The sequence below is a fragment of the Miniopterus schreibersii genome (genome assembly GCF_964146895.1).
Source record: "Miniopterus schreibersii genome assembly, chromosome: 2".
Lineage (NCBI taxonomy): Eukaryota > Metazoa > Chordata > Mammalia > Chiroptera > Miniopteridae > Miniopterus > Miniopterus schreibersii.
Window position 1 is genome coordinate 10681704 of NC_138102.1, and position 26640 is coordinate 10708343.

Genomic DNA, 26640 nt, shown 5'->3' on the forward strand with positions numbered 1-26640 from the left:
TCTATTGAGTTCTAAGATCCCTTCTTATACTTCCATCTGAGAAGTACAAAAAGTAGTCAGTTTTGCAGCCGTGAGATTTCGTTCTGCTCATGAGGGTAAGGGAGGGGACTTGACTGAGTTTCTTGCTCCCCGAAGCCCATGTTGTGTTATTTTGTTCTCTTGTTTTCCCCCCCCCACGTTAACCATCCTGGAACTCCAGAGTGGATGGGGGGAGGACACCTCCCAGGCAGAGATGTGCTCACTCAGCGTCAGGGCCAGAGACTCCCAGTAAACAGACGCTCACTGTGACGTCAGGGCAGCGAGTGAGTCCCCATCGCTCCTGGGACCTGCAGCTCTGAGTCATGCCAGCCAGTCTCAGACACTGGGGCCAACGTGTTTTCCTTAACGTTTTCACCAGGTCTTCATTTAGCGTTAAGAATCTGGACAGCAAATATTTTTGATGCTGTAAGCTTGTGGGTTCAGAACAGATGTATCATCCTTTACAAAATTTAAGTCGGAATGAAAAAGGTCAGTTCTGGTATGTCGTGATGTCTCCTTGGAGGAAAGCTGCAGGATGAAATACATCAGTGTGTTTTCCTCTCTATTTTATAGATGTGCTCTCCCATGAAATTCCACTTGTTGAAGCATTCAAGCCTAGTCTGAGGTTCTTGTGCTTCATTTTAGTAGTGAGATGGAAAAACCAGCCCAACATTTAAATTGAAATTCATGTCACTGTAGTTTTTTATAGAGGTGCAGCAGTCGTTGGGGTAGAGTTTTAACATCAGACGTATTTAGTGTTTCTGGTAGCCTGTTCCAATTACAGACGTTATACTATATGGTTATATTTTTAAATAGCACAGGGGGATAGTTAACTCATTACACTGTCTTGGTACGCTTTTCTTGTTTTGAAAGGTGACTAAAATTTTCTTCGAATATTTTTATCAATAGTGGCCCCTTTCCAAGGCTGTTACATAAATCTTAAATCTTAATGTTCCTGCCGGACATGATATTTTAGGGAGAAGAAATCTCAACACTGAGTTGTTTCAGATTTTCTGGCACATGGGTTAAAATTCTCATGAGACTAGGATCTCTTTCATCTTCAGTTTTTTTTTAACCTGATGAAGTCACGGGCACTATGGGCTGGCACATTTGGAGCCTGGTGTTGGGCTGGCCAGAGGAGGGCCGTGGGTGGGTAGGGCTGTAAAGGTCATGAGCCCGTTCTCCTTGGAGGGTGTTCTCCTTGGAGGGTTCAGGGGTTCTTGCTGCGTTAGCAGAGGAGAGTTGCTAATCCTACTGGGACTTGCCTGGCTTCTGGAGGGTTTCTTTCTAAAGATTGCCTGATGACTATTCAGGGCCAAGTTAGAAATCAGAGCGAGGCCAGTAGGCCTAAAAATAGCCCCAGTTTAGGAGGAGGGCCCGAGTGGCCCAGAGCCTCTGCTGTGCCCCGGCTGCCAGGGGATGCGGAGGCGGTCCAGCAGGGAGGGGCTGTCTGCAGACAGGTGTGAAAAGCGCACACTGACCGTTTTCTTCCTGCCAAGGAAAAGCTTTAGTGATTGACTTCCCTTAGAAACTTTTACTAGAGTAAATAGTGGAGGTTATCCTTTTTATGAGCCTGGGTGCAGTGGGCTATATTTCTAGATATTTCTGATTTGCAAGAAAGTATTTTGTGTTCGACGTTAGTCACAGTATGTCTGAGGAGTGCAAACAGCAGCGCGCCTTGTCTCCTCTACTGCCTGGGAACACAGAGGGAGGCCTTGTTGGAAAATGTGCAGACAACAGACCTACACAAAGACCTATACATTTAAAGTGGGAATTTATGGGCGAGTTATGTAACACATTTAGTAATCACACTCTGGATACTTTGGTGCACATTTATGTTGAAGTCGTAGGAGCTAGAAGAACCTTTAGTCTGAAATAAAGATACAAAATAACCTTTCAGAGCGGTAGCTGTTTTCTGATTGAATATAACACATTTAAAAATTAATAATTGTTTTAGGGACTTCTTTTTTCCTGTTTAACGTGAAATCAGAGCACTTTAGAAATGTAAACAAGCAGTGGTCAAAAAGCCAAGAGCCTCCTTTTTGGTCCCAGCCTTCTGGGTAATTGTGGAGGTATGAGTAGATGAGAGGGGGTGTATTTTGTTTGAATACTCATTGGCTTAGGCGCGGTGGTCATAGATTTTCAGTGATTCTTCCTCTGCCTCTCGAGTTGACTGGGAGGTTTGAGCAATATCATCTGATTTGGGGGTGGCAGCTGGACTTCCTTGCCTATGAAGGTATTTCTTGTCCCCTGTAGCACAGGGGCTAATCTGTTGCCAACTGTTGCACGTCAGGGGGTTTATTTTTTATGTTAAGTGTGATGAGAGACCATAGAAGGTTTTGAGAGGGGATCTGCGTGAGCTGAGTTACAGTGCAGAAGGCTAATTCTTGTTGTAATTCAGAGACTGTGTTATAGGGAGGCAAGAGGCTAACGATTTGCCCAGCGGTGGCTTGGACTGAAGTAACAGTGCGGGTGAGAAATGGTTGCGTTCGGGCTGTATTCCGAAGTAGCACCTGTTGGAGTCAGTACTGGGGGGAGCGGGAAAGGGGAGTCAAGGCTGACTCTCCACTTGGGTGCCTGGTGGTGTCTTCCACTGAGAGTAAGGAACCCTGGGACAAGAGGGAAGCTGGAGGGGGTCCCCAGGCCTGGAGTTCGCTTTCGGACAGGGGAGGTGTGAGATGCCTGTTCCGTAGGCAAACGAAGACGTGGGCCTGACAGTTGGGTACTCAAATCAGGAGTGCTCGGGAGAACCAGGCCTGGACGTCCCCTTGCGGGAGTTCCCAAACAGGGTGCACTTAAAACAAGATGCAAGCGTAGGAAAGGAAGGGGCTAGGGGGCTGAGCCCAGCCTGACGCCCGGCCTTTCGAGGTTGGTCAGAGAAGGATCGAGCAGGGCCTGCAGCCTCATGATGAAACCGTCGTGGGTGAGGAGCCGCTCCTGCGGACGAGCGAAGAGCGTGCTTTCCTCAGATGGAGGCTGCTCCCGGTGAGGAGGCTGTGGAGATGATCGAAGCGACAGCCAAGGATTTAGCATGCTGCACAAACGGAGCGGATAAAGCAGGGCCAGCGCTCGGGATGATTGGCTCCCATTTGGAAAGAAGTTCTGCTGTGGATAAAATGCTGTCAGACAGCATCACATGCTACAGGGAGGTTGTCCACGGAAGGAGGAGTCGCTTGCAGGGGCAAACTTGAGTGTTGTCTTATTTTAAGCAATGGCCACAGCCATCCCAGCCTTCAGCAGCCACCACCCTAATCATGAGTCAGCAGCCGTCAGCGTTGAGGCAAGACCCTCCCTCCACCGGCAAAAAGACTAGGACTTGCTAAGGCTCTGGTGGTGGTCTGCATTTTTTTTAGCAATAAAGTATTTTTAAATTAAGGTATGTTCATTGCTTTTTTATACATCATGCTATTGCACGCCGAATACACTACAGTAAAGCGTAAACATGACTTTTACACTCACTGGCTTTATTGCTGTGGTCTGGACCCAAACCCCCAGTGCCTCCGAGCCGTGCCTGTGGAGTGAAGAGCTTTGTTTACCAAACAGGGAACACTTTAGTTCACTTTTTAAAATAAGTGTGTGTGTGTGTGTGTGTGTGTGTAATCATTTAGAATCTTTGATAAGCTTGTAGAAACCATGGTAAATCAGTCAAAACTTAAGTACAACCAATCTCTTTAAACCACCAGAACATTGAGTTACCCTTGGGGGCCCTTGTTTCAGGGAATGCGTGCATTAACCATGTTGGAAATGCTAATAATAGGTGGGGGGACAGTCATATCCTTTGAGGGTCCCTGAAATCAAAGCACTTGCTTACATCTCCTTCCCACTGTCCCTTCTGCTGCTCTGAGACCTTCATTCACCTGGATGCTTACTTAGGAGGCCCCATTTCTCGTGGCATCAAATGCTAGCATCCAGGTGCGCCTCATCCCCGTGGACGGTTGCGTGCTATTGACTGTTGATAAAATGTCCCACTTGAAACCTTTCCATTTTTTGCCTCCCTACCTGCCACGTGCGTTTCCCCAGGTCCCAGCGACCCCGGACTCGGCTGATAGCACCCAGAGTGCCATGCTTTTCTCCATTGACTACAGTTTCTGTGGCATAGCTGTATCCGCCTCTGTCTGTTTTGTTCCCTCTCCGGTGACACCTAGCAGGGTTTGGCATATGCTGGGCACTCGATAAGTCTGATGAATGAACGTCACCCAGTGTTAGAAAAACTATCTTAGAGGTGCCTCCTCCCAGCTTTGATGTGGTTTCCAAACTCAGTGTCTTCTTTATTAAGTCAGGTTTATTGAGGTATAATTTACGTATAGTAAAATTTGCCTTTTTCAGGTGGACAGTTCATTGAATTTTGACAAACGTAGAGTGGTGTAATCACCAACCACAATAAAAAAAAAAATAGAAATTCCCATCATCTCTAAGTTTCCTTGTGCCCCTGGTGGTCCTCTCCCTCCACTCCCAGGCAGACACCCGATGGGACTCCTGTCCTCATGGTCTTGCCTTTCCAGACAGTATGTAGGTATCTTTCCAGAGCGTTTGAATATCGTTTGTGTTGGGCATCTTTCACTTTGCGTGTGTGTTTGTGATACCTCGCTCTCCTCACATCAGTGGTTTGCCTTTTCAGTGCTGAGTGCCATTTCACTATATGGATATATTTCGTTGTTTTTTTTTTTAATTCACCCACCAGTGATGGACATTTGTGTTATTTCTCATTTTTGGCAATTATTAGATTTTTCTTCCTGGTTTTAATTAATAACAGGATGAAAATAGCATCGATAGCCCAACAGCCCCACACCCCCATTCACGTCTACTGTTTTCATTTTCTCATGTTCTTTTTCGGTGTATTTTACATGGTTGTAATCATAAAACCCACATTTCCCTAGTTGTTTTGTGAACTGCATATTTATTTATTTATTGGTATGTTAGTATTCAAATTTTATTACTGCAAACAATTTTTAATCTTGTAGAAAGAAACAAAAATTCATGGTAGTGTTTCATTGAGTTACAATGCTGTAATTTCAGATCGGTCCCTTGTCATGAAGCAAGCGTCAGTAATCCCTTCATTCGTTCTCGTTTCTGCATCTCTCGGGACGTTGGTAGCATTCTTTGCTCTGTGGATACTCTCTTCCTATGCTTCGGGGCGCCTGGAGGAAGGAGACTAATCCCCAGGGCTTGGTTTTATATGTTTTCAGTTCCAGGGGGTTCCATGGACGCACTGTGCCCAGCTGGCTGTTTCAAATTCCACATGCTGGGGAGAGGAAACGGGGCCCGTTTGAGGGCGGTGACTCTCCCCGGGCTGGTTCCTGCGGTGGAGCCCACTCCAGTGAGCAGAAGGGGCTGTTCTCAGAGCAGGGACGCTGTTGTGAACTGTGCTCACACTCAGAGGTTTTCACTTCAAGTCAGGCCGTAAAACCCGTTTTTATGACTGTTGACATTGCTTTCCAAGAGGACCATTACAATCAGGTCTTTAAAGAGGAAGGTGTCAGGAGAGTATTACACGTACCTAGTTTTTTTATATTTGTGTTTAGATATTAAAAATATAGTTGTTTTCACTCCTGTGTAGAATCTAATGAGTAAAACCAGTAAAACAGAGACAGACTCACAGATAGCAGACGGACAGCTGATTGAGCAAAAAAGAGAAAGAGAGAGAGCTCATGGTCATGGAATCAGTGTGGTGATTTGGGGGGGGGGAGGAGAGAGGAATGAGGGAGGTGGAGGAGGGTATGGGGGATAAATGGTGATGGACGGAGGCTTCACTTGGGGTGGTGAACACACAATGCAGAGTACAGATGATGTGCTGTGGAATCATGCACCTGGAACCTTATAATTTTGTCAACCAGTGTCACTCCAATAAATTCAATAAAAAGGAAGAATCTTAAAAAAAGATGCAAGATTGAAAAATAATAGTTGTTTGCCGCTTTTTAGTTATGATCCATCATCTGTGAGTGCTGTTTAATGGATAGCTAAGAAACCCTGATTGACGGTCAACATTTATTGAATGCTAACACAAAGCAAGACTTTATGCCCGAGACTTACGTCAGTACAGGGATGCTTGTTACACAGCTCTTACTCTCGGAACCATGCAGTCAGGTTGAGATGTATTTAACCCCGGAGAAGGAATTTCTTATTAAGTGGGCCTTGAGTGGGCGTGCTCCTTGTAGAGGTGGTTGCATCAGCTGTTCTCCGGAAATAATATCAACACTGTTAGTGAGTGGTTAGGGGGCCTAAGCACCTCGATTTAACGCTGAAACGCCTGCCTAGAAGCCTGTTCCTAAGTTGTGTGGCTCAGTTGGGTTTGCCCTGGTTACTATCACCGTCTTCCTCTTCTCTGAAATCATTGATCTGTTTGATGACTCATATTGGTAGAGTGAGACTTTAAATGAAGATTTTAATGACGGAACTTTTGCAGCCTTTAAGGTACCTATTCCTGTGTGCATCTGGACTCTTTCTCTGTGACTGTCTAGCTCCATGTGGCAGCTGTGTAGTGTCACGGTGGTCAGCACAGTAGTGAGTGCTGTGGTGCCGACCCTGTACATTTGTGCATTTAGCATTTGCAATCTCAGATATTCACAAGGCAGCCCCAAATTCTAAGATCTTTTTCTCTTGTTCTATAGGCACATTCACAGTGTTGTGTGACTGTACTAAATGCCACTATCTAGCTCCAGAGTTTTTGTCACCCCAGACAGAGACTATGAACTCATTAGAGAATAATTTCTCATTCAGCTTTCCCACTAGCCCCTGGTAACTTCTACTTCCTATCTTTATGAATTGACCTAGTCTAGGTTCCTCTTCTAAGAGCAATCATGCCATTTGTGTCCTTTTGTGTCTCTTTTATTTCATTCAGCATGTTTTCAAGGTTCACCTATGTGTAGCATGTGTCAGAATGTCATTCCCTTTGTTGCTGAATCATACATATTCCGTGGCATCTGGTGGGAGCCCGAGTCACGTAGAAAAAGCAACTCCTTCGCTTCTCTGCTCTGCTCTGACCTGACCTGGAATGCTTTTTTCCCGATGAAGTAACGCTCTGACTTGCATTCAGCTTCTTGGTCTTTATACATAAACTGAGGGCTTGGTAGGTCTTTCTGAACCTGCTGGTCCTCACATTATGAATTCAATGGGTTTCTGTTTAGCGGCCAACCTGGGGACCTAATCGTTCTTAATAGTATTGCTCTAGGAAAATTACTTTTGACTTGGAGTAAATTTCCGTATGGACTTTGGACGATCACCCTCTTGTGCGTTGGGGACTGCCGGTCCCAGCAGTCTGGCTAAAGGTGGTGTCACGAGGAGAACGGAGGTGAGGCAGGAAGTGTGTGCAGGGGCATGGGCTTTGAATGAGCGGCTTTGCACCCGCGACCCACGTACCTGCTGCGTGCTTTGAGCTCGAGTTTCCACTCGGAAACACTAGCTGTTGATACCAGCGTGGGGAGGTGCGGTGTCTGCACGCTGGTCAAAAACAGAAGTGATGAGGGAGACGGGAGACAGCCCTTCCTGGGAGGTCCCTGCTGGGCTTCGGTGCTGCATCCAAGTGCAGCGTCTGTCCCTGAGGTTCCTTTGTGCCCGAGGGCCCCTGGTGCAAACACTGGGCTTTCTGAACTGCTTCCAGCAGCCCAGAGCTCCAGGCAGCCTCGAGTTCCTGCGGCTAACCCTAGACTCGCAGACCCTCACCTCACTGCTGCGCTTGGGTTTGGTGATCCGAGGCATCCAAAATGTTTTAAAAGTTTGGTTCAGAGACATTAATTTCCAGTGATGTAGCTATCATTCGTTATTTCTTAGAGTAAATAAGCAGAGTTCTGATTCCTAGTCTTTCTACCTATTTTACTGTATACCTTTATTTCCCTTGGATCCTCACTGGTGTCTCAGGGAATAAAGACTCATAGTTTCTCAGCCCAAGTTAACCTTTCAAATCAAGCAGGGGAAAGGCGGGGAAGGTTGTGTGGGGGTGTTTGCTGCACATGCTTAGCAAGCTGGACGGATGATTTAGTTCATAGTCGTCTCTTTTCTACTCTTATGTGGATGACAGCGGTCTTGTTCTGTAATCTTCCCGAGGCTCGCATGACACTACGTTTTCAAAAACCCGTCCCCATTTTGTTTCTCCCTGCCTCTTACCCCTCTGATTCTCTGTGATGAATCCCAGGGAGTTGTGCAGTTTCAGAGACTAAAGAACGAACTCTGCTTATGTACTCTGCTAAGTAATGATCTCAAGTGTTTTTACTTATATCACTGAGAGGTACTGGGTTCCAAAAAGGGTTGAACATGTGGCGTTGAGTTTTTGGCCTAGTTTCCCTTTGTCGAAAAATTGAATCTCTTTTGAGACCCAGTAGAGGACTGAATGTACTCGTGTCTTATCTTAATTGGCATCAGTGATTTTAGCCAAAAGTGCTTCCCTGGTATGACATCAGTAGGGATGACGCTGGCCTCGTCTTCCAGAAGCAGGACCAGATAATTTCGTTTTAGCAGACGCACATGGTGGCTGTGATTATGAATCCCTTCACTTCTCTCCTTTGTGGTGGAGCTGGAGACCAGTAGGGCTATAGCGTAATACAAGTGCAGTGCTGACTCTTGCTCTCATCTGTGGCTTTGGGACACAGGCTGTTGAATATTTTACATCGGTGTAGGGCATCTTTTATTTTTTTAAAGTTCTTCTGGTCTGTAGGTTGTCTCTAGTTTCTGCAGTTTTCCTTGTAGTATATATAATGCAGGATTGTCTGTGGGACTCCCGCCGTGTCACGTCGGGTGTTTAAGGTGCATGGCGTTAAAGAGGGTAAAAATTGGGGTTTTATCCTAAACGCACCATTACCTTTTGTGCCCCCCCCCCATCTTTTTATGTGGCAAGATGGTGGTGAGCCAAAGGGGCTGGAGGTAAGATTTTCTAATCCTGGTTCTGTCTCCAAATAGTTGCATGATCTCAGAAGTAATCCGGGCTCCCCCATTGCACGATTCTGGCGGCACCATTACTGTCATCTCTAGTGTAAGTGGTACCCCTGGGGTTTCTTTTCCATAAGATATGGTGGGAGTGGTGACTCCTAGAGTTATGCAACAGAGGTGGCACTAGAAGTCATCTTTTTCTCTCTAGACCACAGTTTTCTCCCAGAGAAGGTCGGTTGGATTGAATGAACTCCGGTTACTCTACACACTGGAAGATGAATGAGTCATCAGGTTGGCCAACCCCTCCTCCGTGAATGGGCCCTCTTTACAGGAGGAGAGGGAGTCGTGTCTTCTTTCAGGAAGCCTGTCTGTTGTGTGTTTGACTTCATGTGTGTACTGCCTGCATGCAAGACCTCTAGGAATGTATTTGCCTGAATTGGACAATCTGTTGTTAGAATTTGAAAGTCCTCTCTATTTAGGGACTACGTACATTGACTGTTTTGCAAAGTAACACTAGCTATTCATGCTGCGGAGAGCAGATAGCTGGCCCAAGATTCCAAATAAATGATTTCCAGATCTTTTCACTTCAGTTTCTATGGAAGACATTTTTATCAAAACAGGACAGTCCATAAAGAATGTGTCTGTGTCTTATTTCATTGGAGCATAAATATATTTTTAATATTTTGGTATTTACATAAGATTCCAAAAGTACTTACAAATATTTAAATAATAGTAGAGATATATGAAGCAAATTTATAATGTAAAAGATCCCACCACCACCCCCTCCTTCCGCCTGAGGGAGTGGTGGTGAACCAATGTAAGGGTACGGTCTTTATCTTTCTAGAACTTTCTCTTACACATAAAATACATTACTTATTGACTTGAGAATTTCTTGAGTACTTAGAACTTCCTAAGTTTAAAGGATATGAAACACCTAAGAATTTATTAGTATAGGAAATGAGAAGTAAAATTGTAGATAGAGTAGTAAAGAGAATATAAAGAGGATACCTTTAAAAAAAGATTATACCTTAAATCAGAGTTCCCGTTGTGATGTAAATGCATACTTAACATCTTTCCTTTAAAATCTTTCCCCCCACTTTTTATTGTCCAAATCACGAGGCTGTTCTGGTTCCTTTAATCCAGACGCAGTCACCCAGGAGCAGTGAACGCTGATTTAATCTGACAGGCAGAAGTCCCTCCTGTTTTCAGAGATGGTCTGGACAGACCAGTCTGTTGCTTCCTTTACAGGGCTCTTTACAGGACTCTTGGTTTTTGTTTTGTTTTGAGTTTTACTGTAAGCGGTGTGAAGTATGACCGAGAAACGTCTGAGTACGAGTTTTCTGCCTCCAAGCCTCAGAGAAGCCTGTGATGTTTTATTGGCAGAGAGTCCAAGGAAAATTCTTTGGTTCGGGGGAAAAAAGTCATTACACTCAGCTGTATTACTGCTGCTTTGAATAACCGTGGTCTCATGAGAGGGTTCGTTTTATGGCCTGGCGTTCAGATTTCTTTTAGTCTGGTTGTCGTTTCTGCATTGCGGTAGGAAAAGAGACAGTCTCTTAGGTGCAACCAAAAGGGATTTTTTTTTTTTTTTGACAAATAACTTGAATAATACTTCTTTTGGTTACTTTCCCAGCTGTTGATGTTCATATTCTGAGGACTGTAAGTAAGTTACCTTGGTATACTTGGTTTGGGATGTTTAACTTAAGCAAGAGCACTAGAGTGGATTAAATTTTAGAGGTAATACTTTTAAAAGTAACTGCTTTTAAAAATCTTATGTTCTTTTCATCTCTTTACATTTTATGATATTTGTTATATTGAAGCACCCCTACTTCAGAATAAATTCTAGAACCTGTGAAAATACAAGGATTATTACGAACAAATGTGAGTACGCTTGCACCTCCTTTTTGGAGAGGAAGAGAGTTAAATGTGGTGCTTTGTTTTGAGCTTAAGTTGTCAAATACAAAACTCTCATTAGGAAACATGTAAAAATTTAATATATTATTACAATTGACCGTGGTTGCTTTATGGTTACATCTGCAGTAGTATGGAGTGTGTAGGAAATTACTCTATATAAATTTTAGTTGACTGTCTTCTGTAATATCTGGATCCTTGGTGGGTTTTTTTTTTTTGGTTATAGCTCTGAGTGTACACACATGTGTGTTATGTGTGTATGTACTTGAGCAAAGAGTAACTGAATGAGGCAGAGTGGGAGGGGGGAGTGGAAAAAAACTAAAACTGTTTGCATATTTATGATTTAAAATGCTCTGAGCATGTTTAACCTAGCAATTTGGCTGCCACACTATCTTAGCAACAAGATACGAGGATTAGGGGAACACAGCTTTGTTACTTCTGCTGTTTTAGGATATGTTTAAAGAATGTAGGATATCCTGAAACGTAGTCATTTGTAAAGGAAAAGTGTTAAAACATTTTATTTAGTAAAATTACTGACAAGGCTTTCAGGAATGCAGTTTTCAGAGTTTGTGAATTTGTGGGGTCTTCCATATACTGGTTTTGAGGTCTCAGGAAATTCTTAAGCCAGAAAATCTTGGAATAAAGGTATATTTTTTGAATGAAGTCCAGGAATCAGTATTCTTGAATTTCAGTAGGTGATTAAGTTGGCTTTGTGTTGACTCTTCCAGCAGACTTTAGCGAGGAGCTTTTCTTCAGTTCTGGTGTCCCTCACATTATCAGCCCAGGGCCTACTTTCATATCCGCAGAAGGCTATTAATGGCATAGTGTGAATTATCCAAGAAAGGTTGACTGTACTGTATTATCAATAGATGAAGATAGTTTTCAGATGCCCATTTTCATTAAAATGCAACCATAGCTTAAAAAATGTTTTTTACCCATGAGGTTTCAACAGAATATCGGTTAATTATTTAATCTTCATTAGTGTAAAAAGATTTATTTTCCTTTAGATGATTTTTAACTTTTTTCTGGTGTTTTATATCAGTTTGGAATACACTTTCTGTTATCTGCTGATGGTCTTATAAGTTTTTTGTTGTTGTTTTTAAAAATATATTTTTACTGATTTCAGAGAGAGGAAGGGAGAGGGAAAGAGGGATAGAAAATAGAAACATCAATGATGAGAGAGAACCACTGATCAGCTGCCTCCTGCACGCCCTCCACCAGGATCCAGCTGCAACCGGCTCGTGTGCCCTGACTGGGAATCGAACCGTGACCTCCCGGTTCATAGGTCAGCACCCAACCACTGAGCTGCACTGGCCGGGCGGGTATATTGTTGAGGTGAGGGGCTTCTGTCTACTTTTAGGAAACTTGGGAATACTTGGTTATTCCTAGAAAAAGATTCTAATTAGTGAAATGCAGGGTGTTAAAGATATTTTAAATGTAAACCTCGTGTGGATTTAGCGGTGAATGGGGAAAGGGGGTGATATATTTTTGTTGAGGTATTTGTTTGTTTGACCATGGCATAAACAAAGTTTCTCTTTTAGGGTTCATTGTTGAGTAGTATTTTCACTCAAAAACTTAAGTTTGTATGTTTTGGAAAGAAGTGAATTACTTTTCCTTGGATGATCAGACTAAATAGTATTCGTATCTTTGCTTAATCCATTACTAATTTTAACCCAGATCTCTTAGTTGTCCTTTGAATATCTCCTTTATATTTTGTTGTTTTAGCACCTGGTGCACACAGAATTAGTATCCTACTAATGTTAGTTTATTTTAAAAAAGAGAAAATATAGTAAAACTTAATATTTATACTAAAAGCTTAAATCTGTTTTGTACTTACCTAGTATGTGGTTATTATGCAGCTTTCCTATGTACAGTCTGATGTAGTTTCCTTCTGAAAATGTTAATAGAAGTGAAATAGTCTTTTAAAATGAGGTTTAATTCACTAGTCATGTCTCGAGCCCTCGCCAGGTGCCAAGCTCTCCCCTGCTCGGTGCAGGTGGCGCAGAGCAGGGCCTTTCAAGCTTCGTCTGGCTTTTCTCTCCCTTCCGTCTCACCATCGCCGGCTTAGTTCAGATCCATCGCCAGCGTTCCCTGCCGCCGGTCTTTCCTCTCCGGGACGTCTTCCACACTTCAGCCAAACCAAAGTGTTATGTCCACCCTGACAGTTCTGGCAGACTCACGTCGTTCCCAGAATAGCGTCCGAACTCTCGAGCCTTCATCCCACCCGTGGCCGCTTTGAGCTGCTTACTGTCTCCAGCCATGCCGGTGCCCTCTGAGGCCGCTGCGACCGCTTCTGGCCGCATTGCCGTCCTTCCCTTTCTGCTTCATCTCCCCCGAGCTCCCTAAGCGAACGCAGGTCTTCTCTCGGTCGTGGCCTGTTCATCCCTTCTGCTGTAACAAGCCCGTCTCTTCCCTCGTTGCTACGTCTCACTTCCTACCCCGGTGCCTCTAATCCAGCCTGTCGGAGCCCCAGGACCCACCTGTGCCCAGCGCATGGTACACATCACACACACCTTTCAAAGACTGTCTCTGATTGTATTTCTTTGGTGATTTTACCAGCCTTCAGTTTTGGATTGAATATAAATTTCAGTCCAAGATCCAAAAGCACAGCTGTCATTAATCACACTTAAGGGAATCATTCAAGGACTTGTATCCATTGAAAAGCAAAACCAGACTGGAAATAAGCTCGATGGACCATCTTTATGAAAAGAAACTGAATTTTTCTATTATGGTTCAAAGGGGTCCAGATCTTTCCTTAGGGCCTCCAAGCCCAGTGCTTGAGTTGTCATAACTACGACATCCTTTGTCAGAATTGTGAAAGGACCATCTTTCTTAAAGGTCTTTTCCCCTGAGTCTAGCAGGGTCCCTTTAGAATGGATCTGAGTTTAAAGCATCCTGCTTTCTAGAAAAATCTCCATTGAAATGTAGTAGATAACCATGAAGGCCTAAGTACAAACCTAGACTCTTATTAGTCAAAAGCAGTGCTCCGTAGGGTACGGCATTGGGTCTGTGGTAAGTGGGATTAGACATGGCTGTTTGTCCCTCAATCTCCATTTCCCCTCTCTTTATGGTTATAGAAGTTTTCGCTGGGTACAGGTAGGCTGTATTGGTCTCCATTTCCCAGGTGTCTTGTAGGCAGGTGTGGCCATGTGATTAAGCTGTGGCCTCTGGCGTGTGGTGTTCCATGGAAGTAGCTCCCATACCTGTTGCCTCCTTACCCTCCTACCCTCTTAAACGAAACCCAGATAGTGCTCCTTTGGGCCATAGGTTGAGGCCATGCACAGCAGAGGAATGAAAAAGGTGGAGCCTGGGACCCGACAGCTGGGTTCCTTAATCCTGGACAGCCTTTCACCTGAGACAGAACTAAACTTTTGCCTTGTTTTCTGTCCCTGGTGGCTAGACTTTGAATCCCCAGTACTGTAGTATGCTGTATGACTTTGCACAGAGTATCGAGATGGGGGAAGTAGGAACTGCCGAGAACCAAGCTACAGTCTCTGGGTTGGGCAGAGATTTGAATGGTTATAGTCTAAGAAGATTTAAAAGTCAGATTAGTGTTAAGATGCCGGTGATCATTTTTAAGGTCACTTCCGACCCTGAGAGTCAATAACTTTGAAGTGTTGAGCTCTGTTTTAATAAATTGCTATGTTTCATCATTTCTAAGACACATATTTTCACATTGTGATGTTTCTGATATTAGAATGTGTTTTGCGAGGCAGCCTCTTTGCTTTGACATATAATTAGAGCATCATTTGACATTTGACCTTGATGGTCAATAAGTATCTCTGAAAGTGGCAAGAGTTAATAACAGAAAAACATTGAAGCATGAATACTGGCTGCAAATGAGCAGGTTCCAGTAGCCAATCAGGATACATGGTATAGAGCAGCCACTGAATAATTCACTAGTCTTAGGTTCAGAAATAGGCAATTTGCAGCTCAGGTTTGCCAGTCTGTTCATGGAGTCTGTGTGTAGTTTCACTCTGAGCTTTTCTGTGTGTAGTTTTTACCTAAGAGCTAAGCTGTTGAGGGTTTAAAAGGAACTAAGATGATTCACAATGAAAGGAGAAAACTGCATAGATAAAGATTCAGAATAATCCTTTTACATAATTCTTTAATTCTTATCATGTGCTCAGAGTTTAAGAAAACAAATAATGCTAATAGAAAGGATTATATTACAGAGCAGCCCACTGTCTATTCTCAAAGGGAACCCCATTTCCTCTCTTCACTGTTTCTTTTATTTACTTCTGTATTTTAAACAAAAATATGAGTATGTGAATATTGTCTCTGTGACCCGTGGTGTACTATGATGATGTTTCCTTTCTTGTACAACTATCCCCCCCCCATTTCCTTTGTTTCTTTTGAATATCTGGCAGAAACATCTCATATTCTCTCAGATTTCTCTCAGTTCAGTTTTTTAGTTGGTTAAAACTCTTCAGTGTTGATTTTTTCTGTATTTTTCTTGGAGACATCCTTATTGGACCTCTGCCTTTCTGCTGTCACATGGGCTGCTTGCCACCTAGGTGTAGGGCACAGCGGTCACTTAGAATAGCCTTTTGTGCATGACTGTCATATTTTGGCTGCGGTTAGCTATTACAGTGTAGTTATTGTTAAATGTCACAGAGCAGTGCTGTGGCTGATCAGTGGGCTGATCGTTTTTATTTGTTGCGTAGGAGAAAAAGAGGAGATCTTATGGAGGAATGGGACTTGTCTGTGGCCTTTGGGGTGGGTGGGAAGGAAACAGTTTCCCATTTCTTCAGTGTCTAATCAGGGATGGTGATTACTTGTGCACTGGACGGACTGCATGCGGTACCCCGTGCACATTTAATTATCTATTAGTTGTCAAGTTTCTGATCTGTTCTTAAAATTGTACTGATACTTATTTGTTTTGCTAATAGAATGTGCTTTCAGTTTTATTAAAAAACAAAGGAAATGAGTTTGGTGACCAACCAGTCTCTGCCACAGTTACTGGTCATTAAAACCACCTTATGTTTTGAGAATGAGATGTTGGTGACAGACAGAAGCCTTAGCTAATGTCTCACCTTTTTTCCCTTTTCCTTTCCTGAAAGCTGCGACTTGGTGATAAATGGTATGGGCTGACATGGTATAATTTGAGCAGAGGAACCGTAGTGTCGGTCATGGCCAGTCATAATAAAGGTCCTATGTGGGTGCCAACATTCAGTAGTCAGTATAGGACTACTCTGACTACTGAATGTTGGCATCATTAATTCATAATGGAAATAAATTCTTCCCTTCCTACCTCAATGCTTTGCACAGTATTTCCAGTGCTCTCCCTCCTGGGCAGATGGTAGCCTACTTGGCTGAAATGTGAGCTGAAGTCATGTGTCTCACTATTAGGCAGGAATGCTAAGAGCGAGTGGAAGCTTTGCTGTGGTCCTGTCCCAGGGTCTGGTGACTGTGAAAACTTTTGTTGAGATGAAGCCTCAGTCAACCTGGGGCCCTGGTTGACCAGGGATATGAAGAGTTCCTTGCCAACACCCCTGGGCATTTGTGTTAAGCCACTGAAGTTTGGGGTTGTTTATTGTTGCGGCAGAACTGAGTCTATCCTGAAGGGTGTGTAGCAAGTGCTTTACCCCAAAGCCTTTACCTCTGTAGAATTTAAGGTTCCAAACTAGCATCATATTAATAATAAAAGGTCAATCTCTTTCCATTGTTTCCAATACTGCTAAGCACTTGAACTGTCAGTTGCTACCCATGTAGGCTTCTCCCAAGGTAAAGATACTTTTGAATTTATACCAAGATCTTCACCTCAAATAATTTTTTTCCACTGCTGCTCATTCTTGAAATGCAGGACTATTTTAACTTTTGCTGTCTCTGCAAGTAGGGAGAGAGAAATCTTGAGGGAATGTAATTTTTCTTGTCACTGCGTGCACAACTGGGCTGCAGGTGTGGGTCGGAGGAGCGAGGAGACGGACGCTCTCGCCATCTGGGAAGCATAGAGCAAGAAATCACTTTCTTTGAATGGTCGGGGGAAGAGCAATTACTGTCTGCACTTTGCCCATTAGAGAGAGAAGAAAAGATTTATTTGCGTAGGGGCTGTGCCTATGGCAGAGGATACATGTTTTCGACTTTCGGGGCCCCATGTGTGACGCTAGCTGTACTTTGCATAATTCTGGGAGAAACAGAGTATTATTGGGCAGAAGTTATGCTCATTACGGTTTCAAATATCATTAATTGGCTGTCTGGGAACCTAACAATAGTTTATGTGTATTTTTTTAAGTAATGGAAACTGTTCTGAATTCCAACCAATCTGTAAAAGGACTTGAAGAATGAACTAATGTTCTCTGACTGGGGTTCTACTGTCATCCCTCTTTGTTCCCAGTTTCAGTTTCCGTGGTTTTTTACCTGCGCTTAACCGCAGTCTGAAAGGACTAAATGGAAAATTCCAGAAATCAACCATTTATAACTTTAAAAATTTACCCCATTCTGAGTAGCATGATGAAATTTCGAGCCATCCGCTCTCTCCCACCCAAGACAAAATCATCCCTTTGTCCAGTGTCTCCATGCTGTAGGCATCTCAGTTATCAGAGGGAGAGACCACATTCACATAACTGTTATTACATTATATTGTTATAATCACTCTATTTTATTAGTTATTGTGGTTAGCCTCTTACTGTGCCTAATTTATAAATTAAGCTTTATCATGGTTATGTATGTATAAGAAAATACATAGTAAGTATAGGATTTGGTAGTCTTTGTGGTTTCAGGCATCCACTGGGGGTCTTGGAACATATTGTCCCCCCTCCCCCCAGGGATAGAGGGGGGAGACTGTAGTTACCGCCAAGCCTTAGAAGCTGTGCTAGTCCAGGACCAATGTGTGAAGAGGGCACAGATGATCACACAGCTCCTCTCCCCCCTCCCCACAACCACTGCGTTTTGAAAATAAGCCAGTCTCCTAATCCTGAAATAGGAATGCAGGAAAATTATATTCTTAGAACCTAGTTTCTGGAACAGTGTTTAGTGTTTTGGAAGACCATCCTACTGCACCAGGTAGGCCCCGCCGAGGACACACCTTCTGCCCTCTCACGAGCAGGCATTTTCAGGGGCATGACCTATAGCTGCTCCTGCCTCTGGCTCTGCAATTACCCAAGTCTAAGAATCCTGCCTCCTGGAGAGACTTATCCCTAATATTTAATTATCCAATCGAATGCTAATTAGAAACACAAGAGAATGTGTGTGCGGGAAGGAGGGGGTTGTGACTCTCGAGACTGGAAAAACCACATGGGTGCCGCCTCCCCCACCCACTATTTCCTCCTTGCCTTATGCAGGATGGCATTGGGGGTTTCTCGTCTAGCATTGCCTCCCGGACCTATTAACCACTTAAAGCTAGAAATACTCTAGTTTTCTGCAGGGCACACAGAAACCTTCTGCTTGGCCATTTTAAAGCAATAAATGTTATGCTGACTACCTGGTGTAAAAGCCTGAATGGACTCTATTCCTGAGGCTGCAGCTGTGCTCACTGGCACCTGCCTGCCTGTTCTCTGCTGCCCTGCTGGTGCTGGGTGCAACTGCCAGGGGTCGTTCAAGGCCTGGCTGTGTGGCCTGCACAGGAGGCTGCTTGCTAAAAGCCTGTGCGGTGCCAAGGCCCGGATGGCTCTGCTTCAGGTGTGCAGCTCAGGCCCTGTTTCCTTGAAGTCACCTGTGCGGCCTTCCTTCTGTAGAAACGGCCGCTTAACCTGCGGACAGAGCTGCGGTGAGCTGGAGTTTCCAACTCCGGTTAAAACAATGAATGGTTTTAGGCTTGAAGTCTCCTGCCCAGTCTGCAGCATCCCAACTGAAAAAGTGAGCTGGGTTGCAGGATATGGGCTCTAAACCACCAATGCGAAAAAACATTTGACTCGTGCCTATCCTGAACCAAAGCGCCGCCTACCTTGCCTGGGACAGAAGCCCCAGTTACCCCACGTGTGGTTTGCTCCCACAGACTTTACTCCTTGTTTGTTTCTCATGGTTTGTTGCCTAGGTAACATATTTACAGTTTGGAAAGGGCTCAATAAATAATATCCCCTTTACAAGACTGCCATTCAGAGTGGCTGAGTCGATTGTTAAAATACAGACGGTCTCCTGCAGTGGTAGGTGAATGGCCGTTGCCTGAAGCCCCATGTGCTCCTCAGACCTCCCCACAATCCGAGAACTGAAGGGGACTTACTTGGCCCCCCGGGGGCCTGGCCTCCAGGACCCTGCTCCAGGGCTGTGGCCAGTACACGTCAGGATGGCTCATTCACTCTTTGGAATGTAATTCTTACCGTCTTTCTCTCTCTGATTATGAACCATTTGAGAAATAAGCAAAAGAGGAAGGTGGACAGATTGTCATAGATGAAATTACAGATGAATTATAATTATAGGTGCTGTAATGATAGGACTTCATCTATAATTCTAGGTGAATTATAGAGGAAGTTAGTTTGAGGGACAGAGCTGTGTTTCAGAGACTTACTGGCCCACACAGTCACTGCAGTTGGGAAACAGGGCAGGCCACGCCTCCCCCTTCCCACTGTGGGGACAGGGTCTGCTCCTGGGGGACAGCAGAGAGCTTGTGTCCTCTGTGGGCAGGGCTGGGACTAGGGTAGGAGCGTGAGGCATTTGCCTCATGTTGGGAATTTAAGGGGTGTCCCAAAAAAACCTCAGTGATCGAGATAAATAATATTTAGTGAGTTATTTTAAAAAATCAGCATTGATGCAGTAAATCCATGATAAATAAAACTCAAAAATTTGAAATAAAGACAGGGTCATTATTATAGACTTTTCCCCTTGTTTCAGGTTTCAGTGTAGCTCAGTGGGGGCACTGATAACTTTAGCCAATCACATCTGAATTACCCATATCCGTAGTCGTAGGTTCTAAATGTAAAAACCAAGTGATTGAAATCAGTCAAGTGGTGACTGAAGTTTTCTAACATTTCCTTGAGTTAAACATTTTTTTTTCTTCCAGAAACATCTTAGACTAATAACCTTTCAACTGTGCTGAAAACGTAGAAGATGGACAGTTTTTCCTTCCTTTTCTTTGGAAAGGATTTAAAGAAGAGATAAAACAGCAGAGGTTTCAAGTTCATATTCAGGATGAATGATTATAGTTCAGAAGACAAGAGAGAAGATGGACTGCAGTCCTTATTTATCAGTGACAAAAATGGAAACACTTACACATACCACCCAAAATCGCCACCTACCCAAAACTGTTCGGCCAACAGTTGGCATTCTGCCAACCCAGATGACATGCTGGTTGATTACGAAGCCAACTCTGCCGTGGACATTGGTGAGAACATTTCCTTAAACCCTCAGTGTGTCGAAGTGCTCGATCACCAAAAGTCTTCCAATGATTTCGTTGGTAAGGAGGTATTACATGTGCGTAAAGGTTCCACATGCCAGTCTTCCGCACATGCTGTAGACACAGGGGAGCCCAAGTTCCTGCATCACAGTTGTCATCCCCTGGACTCACCTCAGGACCAGAGTGCTGAGACATCTCTGCCTTTTGTGTGGAAACCTAATGACGATGATCTGAACTGTGCAGACTACCCAGCTGCCTTGAAGCTAAACCAGACATTTGACATGAACGTGGACAGCTCTGACTGCACCTTTACAAAACACCGTGCCTTGGGAAAGAGTCAGTCTTTGCTTGCCTCTGGGAGCCTGCAACCAACTGGCGTGAGAAGTGGAAATACATCTTTACCCCCTTCCGTTCATCCACCCTCCCATTCTGATAAGGGACACATGACAGAAACGAGTTACGACAGAGACATTTTTAAAAACCCTCCAGCCACAGTGTCAGAGGCCCAAGATACAACTTTCACAGCCTTTTCCGAGGTGGTGATGCAGACTGATGTTTTCATTCCAGATGTTGGAAACGCGTGTCCGTATTCTTCAGGAAATGTCACCAGCGGGTACACAGATGGGTCACAGCAAAGACTCGGAGAAAAAGAGATACACACTCTAACGCCCGTTTCTGATGGCATGGATGTTCCCAACGGGTCTGTAACAGAGGAGTTCTTTTGTTTATCTAAAGATGAACCAAATAGTGAGACACATTCAGAGGGCTCATATGGGCAAAAGGAAATGGGCCAGAATCTAAGAGAAACAGTGTCTGATTGTCTTATAGATGATGAATGCCCTTTCTTGGAGCCAGCTTTTGATAAAAGTACAACCCTAGTGCTGCACCCGGAACATAAAGTCACTGGGGCTGAGAGCACACACATTGCCTCCAATGATGAGGATTTGGGAATCCAAAATCATACCATAGAACTGGCCCCAGGTAGCCCCCCAGGACAAAAGCTACCCTCCTCATTTGAACTGACTTGGGATGAAAGTGATATGGTCATTAGTGCAAATGACACAATTTGCATGTCCACGCCAGTCCCCAAACCCACGAATGCCACCTTTTTCGTTTCACCCGTTGAAGTGGCTGAGAAACGTGGTAAACTGGAGAAGAGTCATCGAGAGCTCACTAAACCGAATCTAGGAAAACCAGCCACCAAAACAAATACCCCAATAGGCAGCAAAGTCAGGAAAAACAAAATCATAAGTTACCCAAGACCAAACTTCAAGAATGTCAAAGCAAAAGTGATGTCGAGACCAGCATTGCAGGCCAACGACCCTGCTCTGGCCAAGGTCACGCCCAGGCCGCAGCTGTCCAGTGCCTCGTCACCCTTGTTGGTATCCTCGAGACAGTTGCCACTTTTGAGCAAGACACGAAGGTCTGACCTGAACGCAGACACGAAGGCAGAAATCCCAATTAACAAGACACAGAAGCAGCAACTGAACAAGCTCATCACTAGCCAGGCCGAGCATGTTGCAACTCATTCTAAAAATGCTTCCCACAAGGTTTCCAGAACAACATCTGCTGTGAAATCGAATCAGGGAGATGTTGACAAAGCGAGTTCTTCCAACTCGGCCTGTGAGCCTGGCTCCGTGGCTTCCTTCTTTGAGAAGTGCAAGGGCCTTTTCTCCATGAAGATGGACAGCACAGAATGTTTGGAGATGACCTATGTTTCCAACATCCACAGGATTAGCCCTGAAAAGAAGGGTGAGCAAGAACGCGGGACCCCTCTGGAGAAACAAGAGCTAAAAAAGGAACTTTTGAACGAGACCTTTGAATATGGGCCTCTGTTTTTGGTAAGTGAATTTTTATTGCTTCAGGGAACGGTGGAGGGAACTGAGAGGTGTATTAGCCATCGGTTGTCCACTAATTGTCAGTAATATCGCAGAACCAGGTGTGCACATTTGCTCTCAGGTGTTAATATATTAGTCAGTAATTCTTTCTCTTGTCAGTGCATTTTGAAGTGTTAATTGGAAACCTGCACATTGGGAAAAAAATTCCTTAAGTTCAATATTTTGTATTGAGTATTAGTGTTCCTTTGGATATAATACTAAGCTAAAAGAACAGGTTATTTTACTGTTTTAGTATAATTAGTTATTTAAAGTTAAACATCTGATTGCTTTGTATTTATAAGAAAAAGGTTTTTTTATGAACTTTAAGATGTATTGGACCACATTTAAGAAATGGTCGGCAGGTGCTAGTAACAGTATCAGTATCAACATAGAAACAAGACCTGGTCTCTGTTGAGGGAGCAGCTCTGGGAAGTGGTGTCCTCTCCTGTGAGCAGGAGGGTTCTGGATTCTGACCACTAATGGGACTTGGGCCAGTCTTCTTTTGAGACTCCCAAGGTGATGTCTGAGGTCTCTTACAGCCCGAGCATATTGATTTCTGGTACATTAAATAAACAAGACCCATTTTATCTTATATATTGAAAAAGCAGTATGTTTTCTATAGCAACTGTCAGATATCTCGGAGGGAGGGACTTTACAGTTCCATTTTAAACAAAAAAGAATTCATGCGCAGTTCAAGGATTCTGGAGTTGGACATGGTCTCAGATTGTAGCTCCATCATTTACTGGCAAAGGGACCTCAGGCAAGTTACTTAGTCTCTGTGAGGCTCAGTTTTTCTTTATGTAAAGGAGGGGATACAAATAACAGCTTCTGTTGTTGGAATTTACTCTCTGAGGAAGGCCCAGGCTCTCATTTCCTCAGTGTAGAACAGGAACATTTATTGGGTACCTACTTCATGCTATAGATGATGATGACTTTTGGGATATAGAAAAGAAAGATACAGCCCCTGGCCAATCCTAGTGTTTAGTGCCGTGGGTAATTTTAGAAGATAAACCAGAAGGGCAGTAAGTACTAAGCGGGGACTGTACATTGGCTGCTGTGCTGCAGGAGGCTGAATGGGACGGTGGCGATGGGGAGAGTTGTCAAGGAAGGCTTCTCGGGGAGATGCCGTGTCAGTTGCCAGCTGGAACTTAAAGGCAAGTGCGCACTGGAAGGGTATTCTGGGTGGAGGGAATAGCATGTACAAAGGTGAGGAAACAGGATATCCTCATTTAGGGGACTCCAGGCAGTGAGCATGGTGGGAACCAGGAGTGCAGAACCATAAGCAGTAAGCTGAAGATGATGTCAGGGGCCGACATGTCCAAAAGGACTTGGTGTGCCTTGTTAAGGAGACTTGGCTTTATCTGGAAAACAGAGGAAAGCTGCTGAACCTAATTTGGACTAAAATCAATAAAAACATATTTTTTAAAAAAATAAAAGCTATTTCTTGGTGCTTCTTTCTTCTTAAACCCATCTTTTTATATATATTTTTAAAATATGTCTTTACTGATTTCAGAGAGAGGAAGGGAGAGAAAGAACAGAAACATCAATGATGAGAGAATCATTGATCGGCCGCCTCCTGCATGTCACCTACTGGGGGTGGGGTAGAACCTGTGACCCAGGCATATGCCCTGACCCGGAATCGAACTGCCATCTCCTGGATCATAGGTCGATGCTCAACCACGGAGCCACGGCAGCCGGGCTATATATATATTTTTAATCCTCACCGGAGGATATTTTTTCCATTGCTCTTAAGAGAGAGTGGAAGGGGGAGAGTGAAAGAGAAACATCAGTGTGAGAGAGACACATTGGTTGGTTGCCTCCTGCATGCACTCCAACCGGGGCTGGGGATCGAGCCTACAACTGGGGTACATGCCCTTGGCCGGAATTCAATCTGGACCCTTCAGTCCTGGTATCTCTACTCAATCAAATTGTTCTTTTTTCTCACAGTTCTGAAAGCTAGGATGTCCTAGATCAAGGCACCAGCAGATTGTGTGTGTGGTGAGAGCCCACTGCCTCATAGAAAGCTGACTTCTCCCTGTCACCTCACAAGGCAGGAGGTGGAAGAGAGCGCTTTGGGGTCTCTTTTACAAGGGCACTAATCCCATTCATGAGGGTTCCACCCTCAAGACTTAATCACCTTTCAAAGGCCCCACATCCAAATACCATCATGCTGGGATTAGGCTTTCAAATTATGAATTTTGAGGGGTTGTAGGGGGCACACAAACAATCTGTAGCAGAGTGTGTGTGTGTGTGTGTGTGTGTGTGTGTGTGTGTGTGTGTGTGTATAGAAAGACAGATAGATAATAGAGATTGATTTTAAGGAACTGGCTTATGCCCCATGACTGTGGGGGTTGACTAGTCTGAAACACGTAGGGAAGGTCGGGAGGGTGGAAATTCAAGGAAGATGTGACGTAGTCTTGAGTCTGAAATCTGCAGGCTAGAAACTCAATTTTATTAACCAGTGTCATCCCAATATTCAACAACAATAATAAAAAAGACTGCAACATAGAAACACATGGTTTTTTTCATGTAGCTAACACTGCAAGGGAATAGTGTGGGGAAGGTGAGACCTGAACTGACATCCTAACCATGCTCTTCACAGGGTTCTGCTTCAAAAACTGCAGCCCCCGCAGGGAGAAGCACACCCAAGCCCGACTCTGCCAGTTTGAGGATAACACCTGGTCCAAAAGCCAAAGTGGGGCCTCCTGGTTCCTGCTTGAGGTGTAACAGCAACAGCAGAACGCTCAGTTCTGATCGGACCTTATCTTATCAGAGGATCCGGCGTGTGTCCAGCTCTGGTAAGCATGAAATCAGTCAGCTGTGCCTTATAGCAGTTTATGCATTATTCTGATGTAAAATGAGGCGTGGCAGAAAGCAGAAAGGCAGGTTTTGGTTTTATAACGAATGCTCCTGTCACTGAAGCATTTACCTTCTGTGGGCTAGCATCTTACCCAGGGAAGGTAGAAGTCGAGGACACAGCCCTTATCTTTGTAAAGGCTCATTGGGAGAGAGATATGTGCACAAACTCACAAGCTATTCAGAAGCATACATACAGTCTGCTCCCTGTTAAATATGAACCATTTTATTTTTACATTTTCAAAAAATGGTTAGGTGCATAATTACACAGGTGTTATATGCTAAATTTATAATGTGCCTTCACCACGTGTGAGGAGATTAGTTTTTTCTTGAATTTTACTAAAAGATGTATTAGAAATTTTCAGGGACATAGGAGTGCCTAAAAAGTTAAACTTTTCTAATAGGAACTTTAATTAGAAGTAGTAGTTTTGAAATCATAGTTGGTTTATGAAATTTGAGAGCTTCAAGAGGAGCTGTTAAGTGTCTTACTAAATCTGGCAGATGGACAGATTTCTCTCTGCTACAAATCAGGATAGGAAATAGAAAGTTGGCCTCTTTCACAGGGACTAAGACAAAAAGCCACTGAAAATACTCTGCAGGGAACACCCTTTATTTTAATAGGTAGAACCTTGAGCAAATGAAAGGCATGTTAGAAAGATTTAGAGGTTTCCTTATAAAAATAGTGACTACTATTGAATGCTCTTAAAAAACAAAAGTGCCTCTAGCGTTGTGTGTCCACACATGTGAGAACATTTTACAGAAACTGACAAACCATCCGTATCCCAGAGCATCTCTGTGCGTCTCCACATCTTGGTGTTGGTTGGCTTTATTTCCCAGTCTTGATATGAAGCCTCAGGTGTGAGAAGCCTCTAACATGCAGAAGGGTTTTGAGGGTGACTTATTTAGAGGTACGCCAGGCTGGCATCAGGGGCCTGAGGTTCTGAGGCAGACGCCCAGGACCAGGTGTGGGTGGAGGGGATTAGTAGTGCGTTGATCCTTTGGGAGAAAAGAGGAGAGAAGCTACAGCCGTTCCGAGAAGCACTGAGCCTGAATTTGGGTATTGCCAGTTGGGGCGTCGAGGCATAGTGAGATCAGAGCTCACTGTTGTTTGCTGCCAGATAAGGCTCATGTGTTTGCCAGAGCATGGGAGCTCCCTTCTTGCTTGGATGTCAGGAGTGCCTGTGGCTTGGTGGCCCGAGAGCCACGGCCACTGGCAGCCTGGCCTGTAGTGAGGAGCCCTGTGTTCCGGTGTCTTTCTGGCACCAAGGAGCTGCCTGGGCAAGTCCGTTACTCTCCCTGGCCTTCGGCCTTCACCTCTGTGACTTGTGAGGGTTTGAGAATGTAAGGCCCCATCAACTTTTGTAGTCATCTTTCTAGCAGCAATTTGGAGCTCACTAATTTTCCGAGTTGTGGCTACTGTTGCACCACTGGATGCTCAAATCCTAGAAAACCTGATGTGCACATACTTTTAAGAAATGTGACCAATACCCAGGATATACAGGGGTGGGCAGAAGTAGGTTAATAATAATAATAAATAATATTATAAGAATAAACTCTGTGTTTTGCATACTCACACTGTAAATCCACTTTTGCCCACCCCTATATTTTAAAAGATGGGATCCTTTTATGCAGGAGATAGGTTCCATCAAAGAGTGAATCATTTCTGAGTCTCTTTACTGTATACTGCGTAATGTCATGCCATAAGGAGAGAAAAAGAGGTCTGTGAAGTCTTAATAAAAAGATGGGGAAGTTTATTAAGCTTTTATTAACCTGTACAAACACACTTGATAACTAAGTTATGCATTCAGCGTTTTCAGTCTGAGTTAAAAGCTAAATTATATTCTACCT

General features: G+C 44.0%; 1 protein-coding gene across 2 annotated transcripts in view; it reads left to right on the forward strand.

Moving 5' to 3' along the window:
• MTUS1 (microtubule associated scaffold protein 1) overlaps positions 1-26640 on the forward strand; it is a 118606-nt gene that overhangs the window by 15458 nt on the left and 76508 nt on the right. For both annotated transcript variants that reach the window (XM_081130161.1, XM_081130160.1), the window contains 2 exons: positions 19727-21900; positions 24539-24734. In XM_081130161.1, the coding sequence (XP_080986287.1) occupies positions 19855-21900; positions 24539-24734 (2242 nt within the window). In that variant the 5' untranslated portion in view covers positions 19727-19854. The remainder of the gene's footprint in view (positions 1-19726; positions 21901-24538; positions 24735-26640) is intronic.